The sequence below is a fragment of the Physeter macrocephalus genome, chromosome 17, assembly GCF_002837175.3.
Source record: "Physeter macrocephalus isolate SW-GA chromosome 17, ASM283717v5, whole genome shotgun sequence".
Taxonomy (NCBI): domain Eukaryota; kingdom Metazoa; phylum Chordata; class Mammalia; order Artiodactyla; family Physeteridae; genus Physeter; species Physeter macrocephalus.
In genome coordinates, this window is record NC_041230.1 from 43,651,685 (window position 1) to 43,666,142 (window position 14,458).

General features: G+C 54.4%; 1 protein-coding gene across 4 annotated transcripts in view; it reads right to left on the minus strand.

Moving 5' to 3' along the window:
• The window catches only part of FA2H (fatty acid 2-hydroxylase), a 54,517-nt gene that overhangs the window by 16,361 nt on the left and 23,698 nt on the right, over window positions 1-14,458 (minus strand). For 3 of the 4 annotated variants that reach the window (XR_008615531.1, XM_055079043.1, XM_055079044.1), the window contains exon 2: window positions 7,342-7,501. Coding sequence is in view for 3 of the 4 variants with exons in the window: in XM_055079043.1 (XP_054935018.1) it covers window positions 7,342-7,501 (160 nt within the window). In the remaining variant the exon portion in view is untranslated. Of the gene's footprint in view, window positions 1-7,216; window positions 7,310-7,341; window positions 7,502-14,458 lie in introns of all 4 variants that reach the window. The other variant, XM_007102263.3, reaches the window with a different exon arrangement.

Here is a 14,458-nt window from a genome sequence, read left to right on the forward strand (position 1 = left end):
CCGCTCCGCGGCACGTGGGATCCTCCCAGACCGGGGCGCGAACCCAGTTCCCCTGCATCGGCAGGCGGACGCGCAACCACCACGCCACCAGGGAAGCCCCACATGCCTTTAAATTTAAAGTGCATCTCTTGCAGACAGCGTATAGTTGGGTCTTGCTTTTCGATCTAGTCAGACACTCTCTGCCTTTGAATTGGAGTATTTAGTCCATTTACATTTAATGTTGTCTTGCTATTTGCTTTCTGTTTGCCTCCTCTGTTCTTCCCTTCTTGACTTGTTTGTGTTGATCAAGAATTTAAAATATTCTATATTATCTGCTCTGTTGGCATTTTAGCTATGCCTTTTTGTATATTTCTTAGTTGCTGTTCAAAGGATGATAATATGCATCCATAGCTTATCACCATCTATCTCAAGTGAAAGCCCTGTTTTTTACGTGTTCCGTTTTTGCATGTTACACACGACACTTAATTCAGACTTAGCTACCTTAGACAAGGAAGGTTTCCAGCTGTGGCACAGGAATGTGAACAGGCAGGCCTCTCTCTCAGCCAAGCAGTGGTTTGAGAAAATTTTTTCTGTTGATCTGTTTTGCCCTTATTTTGTAAAGCGAACAGAAAACAGCATGGGATTCACAAGCTTGATTCAGTTGAGACCCAGGAGGAAACATCTAGGTCTAGCACCAAGCAGGGATTCCAGCCTGAATCTAACACCCTGTTGTGAAGGGAACAGAACAGACGGACAGAGAATGTATGGAGAAGCTGGAGTCAGATGGCCAGAGAGCTGCTTGTTTACAGGCATGATGGAAACAGAGCCAGCCTCTCCTCCCAGACACAAGGGTCTCTCATTTGATGGCCTGTTGCCCACTGGATCTTTGGACATGACTTGGGCTCCTCCCTGGCTGGACCAGTGGGCACTGGCCACTGTACAAAGGGCGGACTTGCTGTCTTGAGTTGGTCCCAAGGGTCCTCTGACCTGTTGGCTGGCCTTGGAGGGCCTGGAACCTGGGCTCTGTGTCTAGCACCCCGTGCATTTCTGCAAGGTAGCCCTCATTGGTGCCCAGGAAGGGCCACTTCACCCTGGGGGATGAAGGACCATGGCGGAGGAATCCCAAGAAGGCTCACTTTCCTGTCTGCAAACATCCCCCTCAGTCCTCAAAGGCTGACACCTGCACTCTCCCCGCTGGCAGTCCTGCTATTCCAGGGGCAGTAAAGCTACCCTTCCACACTAAGTGTAGAAATCCAGCTTGGCTGACTTTCTCCCCACTTTTAGAAGGAGGACACTGAGGTCCAGAGGGGTTAGGTGACTCTCCAGATAGGGTTGGTTGGTCCTGTAGTAGGAGCCTCCCTTCCCGCCTCCCCCAAGCTCGTAACATCCTCCACACAATCTCCCAGGAGCTGAGACATTCACCATGGGCTCCACCCTGGTTTAGACAGTACATGCACACACAGGGTGTCTCTTCTCAATTCTCTTCCAGTCCTGCTCACTGATGAGAAAGTCTCAGGTGGGTGCTAATTCAACACCTCTCGCTCGCTGGTCATTTCCAACATGGCAACTGGCTGAGAAGGGAGGATGGCAAGAGATGATGGCTCAGATCCAATGAGGTGGGAAGGGCCTCGGGATAAATTTCACTTCCTACTCTACCTGGCCGGACCCCTTGGCCCCTTAACCCTCCCACATAAACGGCTCTCTTCTTCCAGAGCCGGTGCCTGCTCCTGGCCCTCTCCCACCCCTACTTCCTAAGGCTCAGGGGAGACAGGGAAGGCGTCAGCAAAGGTCTGCGGGCCTCGGAAGGAGGCTGGGTGGGGGAAGGAGGGGGGAACAGGCCACTGATCACGCCTCCAGTTCCCAGGCATCTGGGGGTTTCCGTTGCTACCCTCACAATAGCAAATCCTCCTTTTACAGCTGTGGAACCTGATGCTCAGAGAGGGCAAGTGGTTCACTCAGGGTCACCCAGCTAAAGCCAGACTGCATGGATGAGGGTGAGAATACGTCCAGAAACTGCTCTTGAGGGCACTTGTTGAGGGTGGTGGTGGGGGGGCGGGGTTGAGTGAACTCAGAGACCCAGAGCAACAGGCCAAGTCCCAGGGAGCACACGTGTAAGTCGTGTAAGTCGGGGTGAGTTTGGCCCAAGCACCTGGTGTCCCATTCCCCTCCGCCATGCAGCTCTGTCCCTGCCCTAACGGGAGGGAGGGGAGGGAGTCTCCCCGGGCTATGCCAGGAATGCAGCTGCAGCAGGGCCAGCGGGGGGGCGGGGGGGGGGGAAAGGGATGCAGCTGCAGCAGGGCCAGCGGGGGGGCGGGGGGGGGGAAAGGGCAGCCTGCTGCCCAGAGGGTGGGTGGAAGGGCGCTGCCAGGGTGGGGAGGGGGCCTCTTTTCTCGCCGCCCCCATTCTCCAGAGGCCCCTCGTCCTGGGCAGCACAGGGGCCAGGTGGCACATAACTCTTTCCACGGGCAGCCCCAGCTCAGGAGTGGGAATCGGCTCATCCCCAGACAGGGCGAGGGGCAAATGTGGGGAGAGGGGGCAGCTGCTCTCTGTCAGCAGCTCCTCACACCACCGCAGCTGTGAGCTGAGGCGATTGCTGAAAGAAATGTGTACCCAAACCCCAGCGCTCACAGCTCCAGGGCAGCTTTCTGGGCCAGGGAGGTGGGGGAGGGGCTTCCACCCAGCAGGAGCGGGGGCGGGGCGGGGGGCGGTGCCCGTGAAGGACGAGAATTCCAGCCACTGTTTCTGCATCCTTGTAACAGGCCCCTGGGCTCAGACTTCAGGTCCAATATTCTTGGAAGCCAGAATTTTGAGAGATGGGGCCTCTGATGAGCTCATGTGACAGATGAGGAGACTTAGGCTAGATGCTCAGCTACGTATGCTGCACCTCAGCCGCCCAGCTCCGGAGCCCGAGGTCCTAACCACAGGGCCAGGAGGCCCACTCTCAGCTGGCTTAGGACCCCCACAGCAGGGGTTCTCTGGCGCAGAGGCTGTGAGGGATCCAGCAGGGGTGTCTAGTGCAGCGGCTCTTGGTGGCCTTGCAGGGGTGAGTGCAGGCCTGTCCCCTGAGGTTTAACTGGTGGCTCCCAGCTGGACCAGCTCAAGTCCACAGGGGCGGGTTCTGCCTCCCCCGCCCATGCCCTATAACCTTCCTGTACCGGAGGAGGTGGCCTCGTGCTCCCCGCTGCGAAGGTCCAGGAGATGAGAGTGACAGGTAGCAGGGGGCGAGGGGCCGAGGCCCAGGGAGAGGGGAAGGACGGCGTGCCGTGCAGAAAGCCGGGACCACTGCGGTCCTGCCCCGGGTGCCCGGCACAAGGCCAGGCAGGGTGGTCTTCCACTGGCAGCTCACTTTCCTCCTTCTTCTTGATGGAGAAACAGACCACAACTGCCTGTGGTCACCCAGTGGCACCTCCTGCCCCCCAGCCTGCCTTGTCCACTGCCCCTGCAGGGACAAAGAGGGCAGTGCCCAGCCTGCCTGCCTGGTGTCTCCCCGGGGGGTATTTTTTGAGCACAGCTGAGCTCTTTAGAAGAGGGGCCCAGACCTCTGGGCCAGGGGACAGGCAGGGAGGAAACCTGAGAGGCTCTGGGCCAGGAGGACAATCCTGGGGACCCCCTCCCCTGTGGACCCCTCTGCAGCCAGACCCTCCTCACCCCTACTCTGGGGCGGGCCAAAGGGAGAAGGGAGGCTCGGGGGGCCCAGGTGACTGGGGGGGCAGAGTCCTGCGAAGGAAGCCAGCACCCATGGTGTCGAGGTCGGCCCTGTTGCAGGGGCGGCTGCCCGAGGGGCACTGGCTCCGATCCAGGTGCTACTTGCCCAAGTTCTCAGGGACTTATGCAGGGGTTGTGAAAGGGTAAAAATCAGCATCTTTGCCAGGCAGCCCCTGATGCCAAGGTGTGTGTGTGTGTGTGTGTAGTGTGTGTGTGTGTGTGTGTGTGTGTGTGTGTGTGTAGCCTGAGGGAAGCAGGATGCGGAGAGGAGGTGCCAAGCTTTGAAGACACCTCCCTGAGTACCTGCTCGGCCTCCTGCCTGCCTTCTGCCACCCCCACTCCCAGTCACAGGCCTCAGGGTCTTCTTCGTGGCCAGCCACCAGGGTGGAAGGGCTCCAGGACACATGGAGGGGGCAGGGCAGGGGGCTCAGCTGTGACCCCCTACGCTAACCAGCAGAGTGACTTTGACCTTGGGCTGAAGATCTTCCTCATTAGTTAAATTAGGATCATTATCACCTTGTGTTGTTGATAAAAGATAATATCATTAAAATGCTTAGCCTAAAGCTCTTACCCTGTGTTCGGCACAGGGCAAGAGCTCAATGAAAGAAGAGTTAATTCAGTGTTAACTCCGCTGTCCGGGGGGTCTGGGCAGGGGGTTCTGCAAACCCCTCAAATCACACTAGTTCAATCTGGTTCCCAGGTCCCTGGCCCCCTAATGGGAAGCCCTGTCAAGGACACAGTGAAGGAGCAAAAGAGGTCGTGGGACAAATGGAACAGGTGTGCCCAGAAGCCAGGAGCAGTGGGCGCTCTGTCTACCTCTACTGGGGTAGGCTCCGAGCTGGCTGGGTTCCAGGAAACAGGGAGAGACATGTAGGGCGTAGAGTGGGGTAAGGAGCTACAACCTGGTTTCTTGTCCCACAAGGAAACTTGGGTCCTGCCCAAGAGGTGATGCATGGTATGATTCAGAAATTGTTCCAATAAAATCCCATGCAGCGTTCGAAAGTCAGACGATACCGCACCTCTAAGCAGGGCAGGGCCCACCGGGCTTGCTTCCGGGCCTTTCCTCCTGCCTTTTCAGAACTCTCTGCCCTCCACTCTCTTCCCCAGCACCCCCATCCCGGTTTCCCCTCACTCTTTCCAGCATGGCTGACTCTGTCCCCCAGCTTCTAGGACCAGGGAGGCTGGGCCATGGTAACCAAGACTCCCTTCCTTAGCAGCACCTAGAGGGGCTTCCCGTGAATGCAAAACATGAAGGGTTAACTTTGGCAAGTCCACCCCAGCCCGGGACCCCTGGCTGAGACAAAGCTGCTGCCCTCTTGGCCTTTCTCTAGAGCTCCTCAAGGTCCAGACCCTGGCCCGGGTCAGAAACAGATGGGGGTCTCCCAGCCTCTCGAACAGATGGGGGTCTCCCAGCCTCTCGTCACCCTGCAAAGGGTGCTGGGACTGACCACATGGTAGATGAATAAAAAAGGAAAGAAAGCAAGGAAAGCACTGTTCGCTCTTCCTGGGAAGTGAGCTCCTCGTGCTGGGTCTTCTCAGGGCCTGGGGGAGGCACGAAGCTGACCCCCCATTGCTCCCAGTGGGTCTCTTGGGCCAGCCCTTGCCCCTCTCTCAGCCCAGGGACAAAGGAAGAGGGAGAGGAGGAAGACAGAAACTGTGTGTGAGAGAGAGAGAATGACAGAGGCAGGGGAAGGTGAGTCAGGTATGACCTGGATGTGCTGGAGAGGAGCCGGGGCAGGGCCCGGGGAGGAGGGGGAGGGGAGGCCTCTCTTCCCCTTGGGTGGGGGCGGGGTGGATGGCGGAACAGGCCAGGGGGACTTGACCCCTCTGCCTTGTGCCGAGGGCAGCCCAGGGAAACTGGGAGGACCCCTCCCCTGAGCAGGGCTGGTGATCTGCCCGTCCCCAGCCAGGCTCATGTGACAGTCCCCTCCCTTCTAGGATGAATCTTTCTTGCCTCCCCACCCCAGGCCTGCTCAGCTCTCTGTATTTTCTTTCCAACCTTCAACCCCTAAACCAAGCCCACAGATGCTGGCCCCAAGCACCCCTCTTCATGCGGTCCTTTCAGCACCGCCCACTGGCCGCTGAGCCCAGAGCTGGACATGCTGCAGTTCACTCTCGGGTAATACCCTCAACCCCACACCTTCCTCGTCTCCCACCACAGCTCCTCCTTTTTCAAGTCGAGGTCCTGACTCCACCAGCTTCCAAGGTCCTTGTCCCGTTCAAGCTGGCTGTCTCCCCCTCCATCCTGCCCTCGTGCAGAACAAGCCCAGGTCCCCAAAGTTTCCAGAGAAGTCAGCCGTTTGTACTGAGACCCTCAACCTGTGCCCCTGGCCTGGGCAATGAGCAATCGTGGCTGAGTCCGGCGTCAAGGTCAGGAGACCAGGTCCAGTGGGCCCTCTGGGGACATACTGTGTGGCCTATGCAAGCCTTTCCCCTTGATGGCCTTCAATTTCCCTTTCGGTCACAGGCCTGCTTGAAGGGGATGGGCCACAGGACAACTTGTGCCGGCCTCTTTAGTGAAGCGCCCAAAGGCGTCTTTGCCCTGGGCTGATGGGCTTCTCCAGAGGCAGAGGCGATTCCCACGTGACAGACGCCATCTCTGAGTTCCTGGGGTCAGGGCCTTAGGAGTCCTGGCAAAAGGGGCCCAGCAAACAATCAGTGGGGACCTCCTCTGGTCACCTGTGTCCCTTGGGTGTGCTTCTTGCTTCTCCCCATGTTGTAATAACATGTTTGTGGGGAGATCTGCCCTCCGCAACCAGATTGTGAGCTCCCTGAAAGCAATGGCCTGTCCTGTTGGTCTTTTGTTCCCAGTGTCCAGCACAGGTTGGGGACATTTATAGACATACACACTTATGTCTATTACAGGAGGAAATGGCGACATGACATTGAGAAAGTCCTATGACCAAGGTTGGAGGGAAATGACACCCAGGTCTGGTTCTCTCCAGAGCCCCCAGGCAATGCTACCCCTCCCTCCTCTTGGCTCCAGTGCCACCTGTGACTACCCAGCTCCTCTAGGACTTCCCTAACCAGCAAATGGGTGTGTCTAATCACAGCAAGATGCTGGTCTCCGAGCGCCAAGAGAGGTTTGTCATCGGGCTCTGCAGCCACATGCTACAGAGGCTCCAGCCCTTTCCCTGCCGGTCTCAGCAGGCTCCTGCGCCGGTCACTCCTGCGAGGGGTCGCCGGCACCTGGGGCAGCTCTGCCTTGTGCACTGGCCAAGCTGGGCGTGTCTGGGCCTCCTGACCCTGTCATCGTGCCCTTCTCAGCTTCAGGGGTCCCTGTGGGACACCTCCCTCTGGGGTCTTTGGAGCCTGGCTCTGCACAGATCTCTTGTGTCGTTTCCCCAGACCCACCATAACCTCGGCCCAGGTTTGCTGCCCCAGGTCGTGCTTGTGAGCTGTGGGCACCTGCTCCTCGGTCCTCATCTTCCCTGGGCAAACATCATGAATAACCATAGCCTGTGGCTCCACACACCCTCTCCTTGGCCCTGGGAGCCCCGACCGTCACCCCACCCTGTCTTGTGCCCTCTACCTTGTCCCAGTCCACTGCTTTGAGCTTTGGCTCCATCGCAGGGTCTGTCTTCTGAGCGCCTGCAGAGGTCACAGCCCCATTCTCTACGGAACCCTGGGGAGAGAAGACACAAGGGGATTACTCACAGTGGGCGAGGGAAGAGAACCCCCAACTGCCCCACGATGAGTCAGGAGTGGTGGGAGAACCATGGCAGGGCAGGGTGGGTGGAAATCAAGGGCACCGAGTGCACTTGAAAAAGGGTAGACACTCATGTGGGTGGTCTTATTCTCTTCACTTTTCTTCTCCCTGAAAAAAGAAAATAATACCCATAAAAACAAGAGGCAAAAGATCTGGGAGAGGAGAGAAGCTGGCAGAGAGACCGGAGGGAAATGAGAGCAGTGAGTGGGGATGCCCTGGCCCAGGAGGTCCCTGCCAGCCTTTCCCCAGGCCCCTGACAGGGGTCGGGTAAAGAGTCACAGGGTGGCACCCAGGGGACCTGGCAGGCTCACCGGGTCACGCCCAGTGACTACATCACCTGCCTCTCTCCCCGGTAATTCTACAGAGCTCGCGGGCCACAGGCTGGGCAGCTAGGTCCACGTGCCCACAAGAAAGAAAGGCAGCAGAGCGTGAGGGGGCCGTCCCTCCAGGGACGCCCAGGCGCGGGTCAGCGGCCACACGTGGGGCGGGACTGGCAGAGGAGAACCCAGATGGGCTCAAGGTCAGATGGAGGGAGCAAAGAGGCAAAGGCAGAAGGAAATGGAATGTACTGGGAAAATCACATGGCTCCAGCTGGCCCTGACGTCATGTGGGGTGAGCCCAGAGAGGACAGGCCGGCACGTAGGTAAAATGCAGGCTTCCCTCCAGGAAGGGTGGGGAGAGCACTTACCAATGGGTGGGGGGTGTCCTCTGAGTCCCTGTGACTAAAGGAAGCTGTGGTGGCCATGGAGAAGGGGCCCTTGGAACCTGGATATGGGCAAGAACCCAAGAAGAGTGTTTGAGCAGCCAGTTGGGGTTTCTGTTCCTATGATTCTTATGTTTTTTGCTTCCAAATGAATGAAGAGAACTTGATGGTGACAGTGATGCTGTCATTTTCTGGGAAAACCCATAAGTAACCCAAGTAAAAGCGGGCTTTCATGGTCCTGTCTTGGTCTGGGTATCTCAGTATTTTTAGTCTTCGTCACTATGCTAATACCTGAATTCTTCTAAAAAGCATCTCTGGGCTTCCCTGGTGGCGCAGTGGTTGAGAGTCTGCCTGCCGATGCAGGGGATACGGAGTCGTGCCCCGGTCCGGGAAGATCCCACACGCCCCGGAGCGGCTGGGCCCGTGGGCCATGGCCGCTGAGCCTGCGCGTCCGGAGCCTGTGCTCCGCAACGGGAGAGGCCACAACAGTGAGAGGCCCGCGTACCGCAAAAAAAAAAAAAAAAAAAAAAAAAAAAAAAAGCATCTCTGATGATCTCTTGAGGATGGAGTGGATTTTATAGTATTTCATACAAGGAAACTCCCTAAGTATCAAATATAAATGTCATATAAGAATCTTAAAAAAAAAAAAAAAATTTAAAAAAAAAAAAAAGAATCTTGTCCCTTCTAATTCTGTTCTACCCTTAAAATACCTCCGAGCGCCTCCAATCATGGACCTATTGGTTCTCCCTCCCTCCTGGATAGTTCTTTTCTCCTAGTCACCCCAAGTCCTTTCTTAAGTAGGGTGATCTAATCCTTCTCTGCACCTCCAACCCCTCTCATTCACTACAACTCCATCCATCTCTCTCCGCAAAAGGCTTGTCTTGGGGTCCACCCATCCCAAGCAGGGAAGGGGTTATCACTCGAATTAGCATTTGATGTTTTTGTCTGTGTTACACTTTTCAGACATCCCTGAGTGGCAGACACAGATCTGTTTGGGGCACATGCATCTAAACAACCACTGGAAGCAGAAGAAATGGCCATTACTTTTCAGCACTGGGCACAGAGCACTCATCTATCCAGCCCGCGCTTCTGGTCACGTAAGGCTGGGCTGTTTTCTGAGAGCTCGAGTCCTTAGGAAAGTCTCCCTTCTGCTCAGCTGGCTGCCTCAGTTTCCAGGGACCACTCCTGGCTCTTCCCCTCTAGGACTGTACAGGCTCTTTTTCGCCTGGCAGCTTATACATACATGAGGACCACTGCCATCTGCTTTTCCACAAGACCCCCTTAGGACATAACAGGGTCTCTAAGCATAATGATTGGTTCCTGCTCCTCTTCCAAGGTGGGTGTGATGGGACCAGGCCAGAACCCAGCAGGGCTCACGCCTCCCCCACATGGAACATCCTATTTCAGGCCATGGGAACTGAGCTCCCGTTGGCATTTTGACCTGCATCTTATGCGCCTCATTCACTTAGCTTATAGCCACCTGAAGCTTTTTTCATGGACTGCTGCTGCTGGCGTGGCGTGGAGAGCTTGTGTGGCCCAGGAGGCGAGCTGGACCTGCAGACCCACTGTGATGAAGACTGGGATGCCCGGAGTAGTGACGAACAGGAGGGCAGAAGGCGGTGGAAACCAGAGAAACCCTAAGAAATGGGATCATCGAGGGGAGTCTGCGGGGACAGAGCCCTGGTTCCACATCCGCCTCCTCTTCAGGGGCTGGTGGTCTCGGTGAAGTATCACTATGGTCCCTTGCCTCTTCCCTTAATTCTTTCCCCCTACAAGGATCTGATCCACACCCACTGCTGTCACCCACTCATCCACAGACATACGTGTTTGAACATCTGCAACATGCCAATCACACATCAGCTCACAAGACTCTGCAACGTCTCTCTAACACTGGTCCCCTTGCTCCTTGCTCCGGGAGTACGCTTCCAACAGCTGACATTATAGTCTGACCCTCTGACCACATTCCTAAGAGTGAACACACTATCTTCCTCTGTAGGTCGGCTTATCCTTGACTTCCTTGTGTTTAACGTCTTTCTCCTGTATTTCCAAGCTCTTCTGTCATGCCTTTGAATTAACCCTAATTTTTCCCTCTCACCGGTAAGGACGACTTGCCATTTTCTAAACATGCCTCGCGTTTTTCTTCTCAAATGTCAACCTATCTAGCATGATGACAACGGTTAATATTCACAAAGGCCTACCATGTGCCCAGCCCTTTCATCTTCATAACAACCATATGAAGGAGGCATGATTATTATTCCCACTTGACAGATGAGAGGGCCAAGGCATGAAGGAGCCCCACAGCTAATGAGGGGTAGAGCCACAGTTGGGCTCCAGAATATTCTCTTGACAACCATGTACTTCTTCCCTAACCATTCTAGCCAGAAATGAGCTCTTCATTTTCCAACTTTGAAAAAAGTCACACTTTCCATGTGTCCCCACTGCCTCAGTTGGTATTTACAATTTCCTGCCTCTTACGGTTTTTGCATGTTTGGGCCATGATCTTGTCTGTCCAATGGTGGACAAACAATAGATTCTAACAGGCCAGGAAACTACTGGTTTCCTCTCTTCAAGTTACCTAGGGTGGGCTCTTGAAAATATTACATCTCCACTCATATTTCTTGAGTGGATCATGTTTCAGTGTTGGCTCTTTGCAACACAGCCACGATCCCCTGACACTCCAGACCCCTGAGATGTGGCAGGAACCTCAGGGGATCCTGGCTGTGTTGCTCGGGGTGGAGCCCTGAAACTCTGCCAGGCTCACGCTCCTTGGAAATATATAAAGAATGGGGGGTGAGCGCATCTGCTTGGAAGAGAGAGGTCGCCCAGGGCACTGAACACACCATCTTAGAATGCCACCCCGGGCTGGGTGAGGTGGTACCCAGACACAAGGGTCAAAGTCCAATAATGTGGGCCATATATTCTCAGTGCCCTTTGGCCAAGGATAGTCCACAGGATAGGAATGAGCAGAAATGAAAATACATTAGTCTGACGTGAAATTACCAGCATCTTATTTTGCCAAATAAAAATATTAAAAAAGGGGCTTCCTTGGTGGTGCAGTGGTTGGGAATCCGCCTGCCAATGCAATGGACACAGGTTTGAGCCCTGGTCCGGGGAGATCCCACATGCCGCGGAGCAACTAAACCCGTGCGCCACAACTACGGAGCCTGTGCTCTAGAGCCCGCGAGCCACAACTACTGAGCCCACGCGCCACAAGTACTGAAGCCCGCGCGCCTGTAGCCCGTGCTCTGCAACTGCAGCAAGAGAAGCCACTGCAATGAGAAGCCCACGCACCGCAATGAAGGGTAGCCCCCGCTCGCCTCAACTAGAGAAAGCCCGTGCGCAGCAACGAAGACCCAACGCAGCCAAAATAAAAGAGTAAATAAATACATGAAAAAACATATATTAAAAAATATCTTAAAAATTATCATCAGCAGCATTTCATAAATGAAAGAAATAGGTAGGAAACACATGCTTGCAGAATAAAAGGCAGTTCTTCCCAAGGAAGGGCATTTGGCAAATTTACAGGGGGATTTAAAAAAAAAAGGTTCTATTTAAAAGTATTTATTAATGCAGAAGAAATTACAAGCTAAAATTTTGTTTTGTGAGCATTAATTGTACGTCACTGTCTTCTTGGTTCATTGTGGTTGGTGTGGGTCTCTAGTCTCTGTGTAACAGGAAGTAGATCAAACGCTCTCTTTGTTCCAGTTCCAAGGTTTTCTTAACAAATTACTAAAAATCCAGTTTCACAGAGAGATGTTGGCTGAAAATGAAACAGAACTTTCAAGGGTTTTTTGTTGTTGTTGTTGTCGTTCAGCTGGAAATATTCCGAGTGGAATGAGGGAAATGGAGGGAGGATCCCCGTGGCTCTCTGCCTCTTTCCTGAGAGCCAGGAGGAAGGGGAGCGGCTCCTGCCCAGCACCGGGCTCACCAGCTTGCTTCCCCAGCCCTGAGCAGTCAGGGACTCTCCCAAGACGCTGCCCTTGAATCCTGCACCAGCGCCTGTCTGAAGGCTGGCACGGGCCGTGCGCTGCCACGGAGGGTGGGGAAAGGAGAGGAAGAAGGGACGGGAGAAGGCTGTTTCCTCCTGTCCTCCTGCCACCCCAGCTAATCACAACTTGAGGGTCCTGGAACCACCAGGCAGTCATGTCGTGGGTGATAGGCTTTTGGCCAATAGATCGCAGACTGAAACAGAACCAAGGTGCTTTCTGGGTGGCCTCATCGGGACCACAGCCCTCCATGGCAGGAGCCCAGGTTTATTCACCACAAGACTGTACACAGCTCCAATACGGGAGGAGACTTCAAGGAGAGCCAGAGCAAGCAGCACATGGGCGCTGCCAGGAGCAGAAATGCCCTCAGGTACAAGGAAGTGTCCTCTAGTGCGTCTTTTATTGACTCTTTTTCTAGGGTCTAGTTGTGAGTTTTCAAAAGGTCTCCCATTCCCACTTGGGGGCTGCTCCCATCCGAACCGGGGCCGGGGGGCGGATGTTCCAGGAACCGAGTCCTGCTGGGAGCTGCCACACCACACACACTGATCTGGGCCATGGTTTCCAGACTTCCCTGCCCCGTGTTTATTTTATGGTTGAGCCGGGCTCACCCTTGAATTCCATGGGCAAACACCATCTATGAATCAAAAGTGTGTAAAGGTCATTCCTAGGGCCTAGGGTATAACTCAGACTCTAAAAGACTTTTTAAAAAAAAGTTTCTTGGAAACTTCCACAATGCATTATTTAAAAGACTCTCCTGATCCTGGAAGCAAGCCTGAAAACCAAAAACCTTTAAAAACCAAAAAGCAGCGGCAAGTGAAGAATACATGTACTCTTTTCCAGGTTTTGGAAATTGTTCTGGGTCCTGCCTTCAGATTGCATCAGCTACAGACTTTGGAGAAGGGAAGTGAGTAATTCTGTAGTCAGATTCACAATGGCTTTCACAAGAATAATCAGCCCAAGTGTTGATGGATGTGGCTTGACATGCGGCGTCCAGCCCACCTGTGTCAGATGACTGCTTTCCTAGAGGGTCTACCCGAGGGACACAGGATTGTCCCAGGGTAGCAAGAATGGAGCTGAAGACCCACCCCTCCTCTTAAGCCCTGCTGACCTTTCCATCCTGGGAAGGCAGGCAGGAGACCTGGCTAGAAGCACATCTATGGTCAGGCCCAAGGCTGTTTGGGAGGAGCTGGTGAGCCTATCAAAGTATCGATAGTTCAGGGGCTGAAAGCATCTTGATTTCCTATGCATTTCCCTGTGATTGCCTCCCAAGCCAGAATGCAAGCTCCATGAGGGTAGAGACCCTGCTGCCTTGCTCACTGCTCTGTCCCTGGCAGCTGGCATGGGGTCAGCACCTGAATACGTGCTGAATGGTATATTTGAGTAGATGGTGGCCTGTTTAGGGTCTGGGGGCCCAGGCAGGCAGGATGCCTACTTGAGGGGAGAAGGTCAATGTGCCCTGCTAAGGAGACTAGGTAGGCGGGCACTGCCCACCCTGAGCTGGGAACCACTGGACATGCTGGGCAATATGGGGGAGGAGGGGAGGAGGGCATTTTGATCTCCTTAGGTCCTCCAGCCACAGTTCAAGGTTGCAGGGAAAGAAGCCAATGAAACAGCAGCACCAGCCCTATTTTCTCCCAGTACAGTGCCAGTTCCCGGCTGCTAATGAATCATGATGTCCTCTCAGGTCAGCCCAAGCCACTGCTCTTGTCTCATGGAGATGGTCCTGCTGACACCACCGCCCCCTCTCCTGGGCTCCCTTGGCCGCCACCTCCTCTCTCACACTGAGTTCAATGCCCTCAGACCCAAACTCACAGAGGACCCAGGAGTTGTCCCCTGCCAGCTCGCTGAGGTTCCAGCCAGTTCCCCCAACATGCCTGTCTCTCAGGGAGGTAGCCCTCGGGGGAAGAATCCAGGTCCAACCATCTATTCCAGACCCTGCAGATTCAGCTTTAATGAAGAGACAAAGTTCTAGACCAGCCTCCCTCATCAGCTTGCTTTGTGACCTGAGGATCTTCCTCTTGGAACAAGAAGTGCTTCTCTCCGGCAAAGGCACCTCGAGTTCCTGCTCTGTCCTCAGAAGATGGGCAGGTGCCTTGAATGAATGAAGCAGGCAGAGTGTGGTTCATAATACAGACTCATTTTGTTTGTGGACTAAACACGTAGGAATATTCTTTTTAAAAAAAAATTTTTTTTCTTTTGAAGAGAACTTTTTAAAAAATTTTATTTTTATTTATTTATTTTTGGCTGTGTTGGGTCTTCGTTGCTGCGCATGGGCTTTCTCTAGTTTTGGTGAGCAGGGGCTACTCTTTGTTGTGGTGCGCGGGCTTCTCATTGCGGTGGCTTCTCTTGTTGTGGAGCACAGGCTCTAGGTGCACA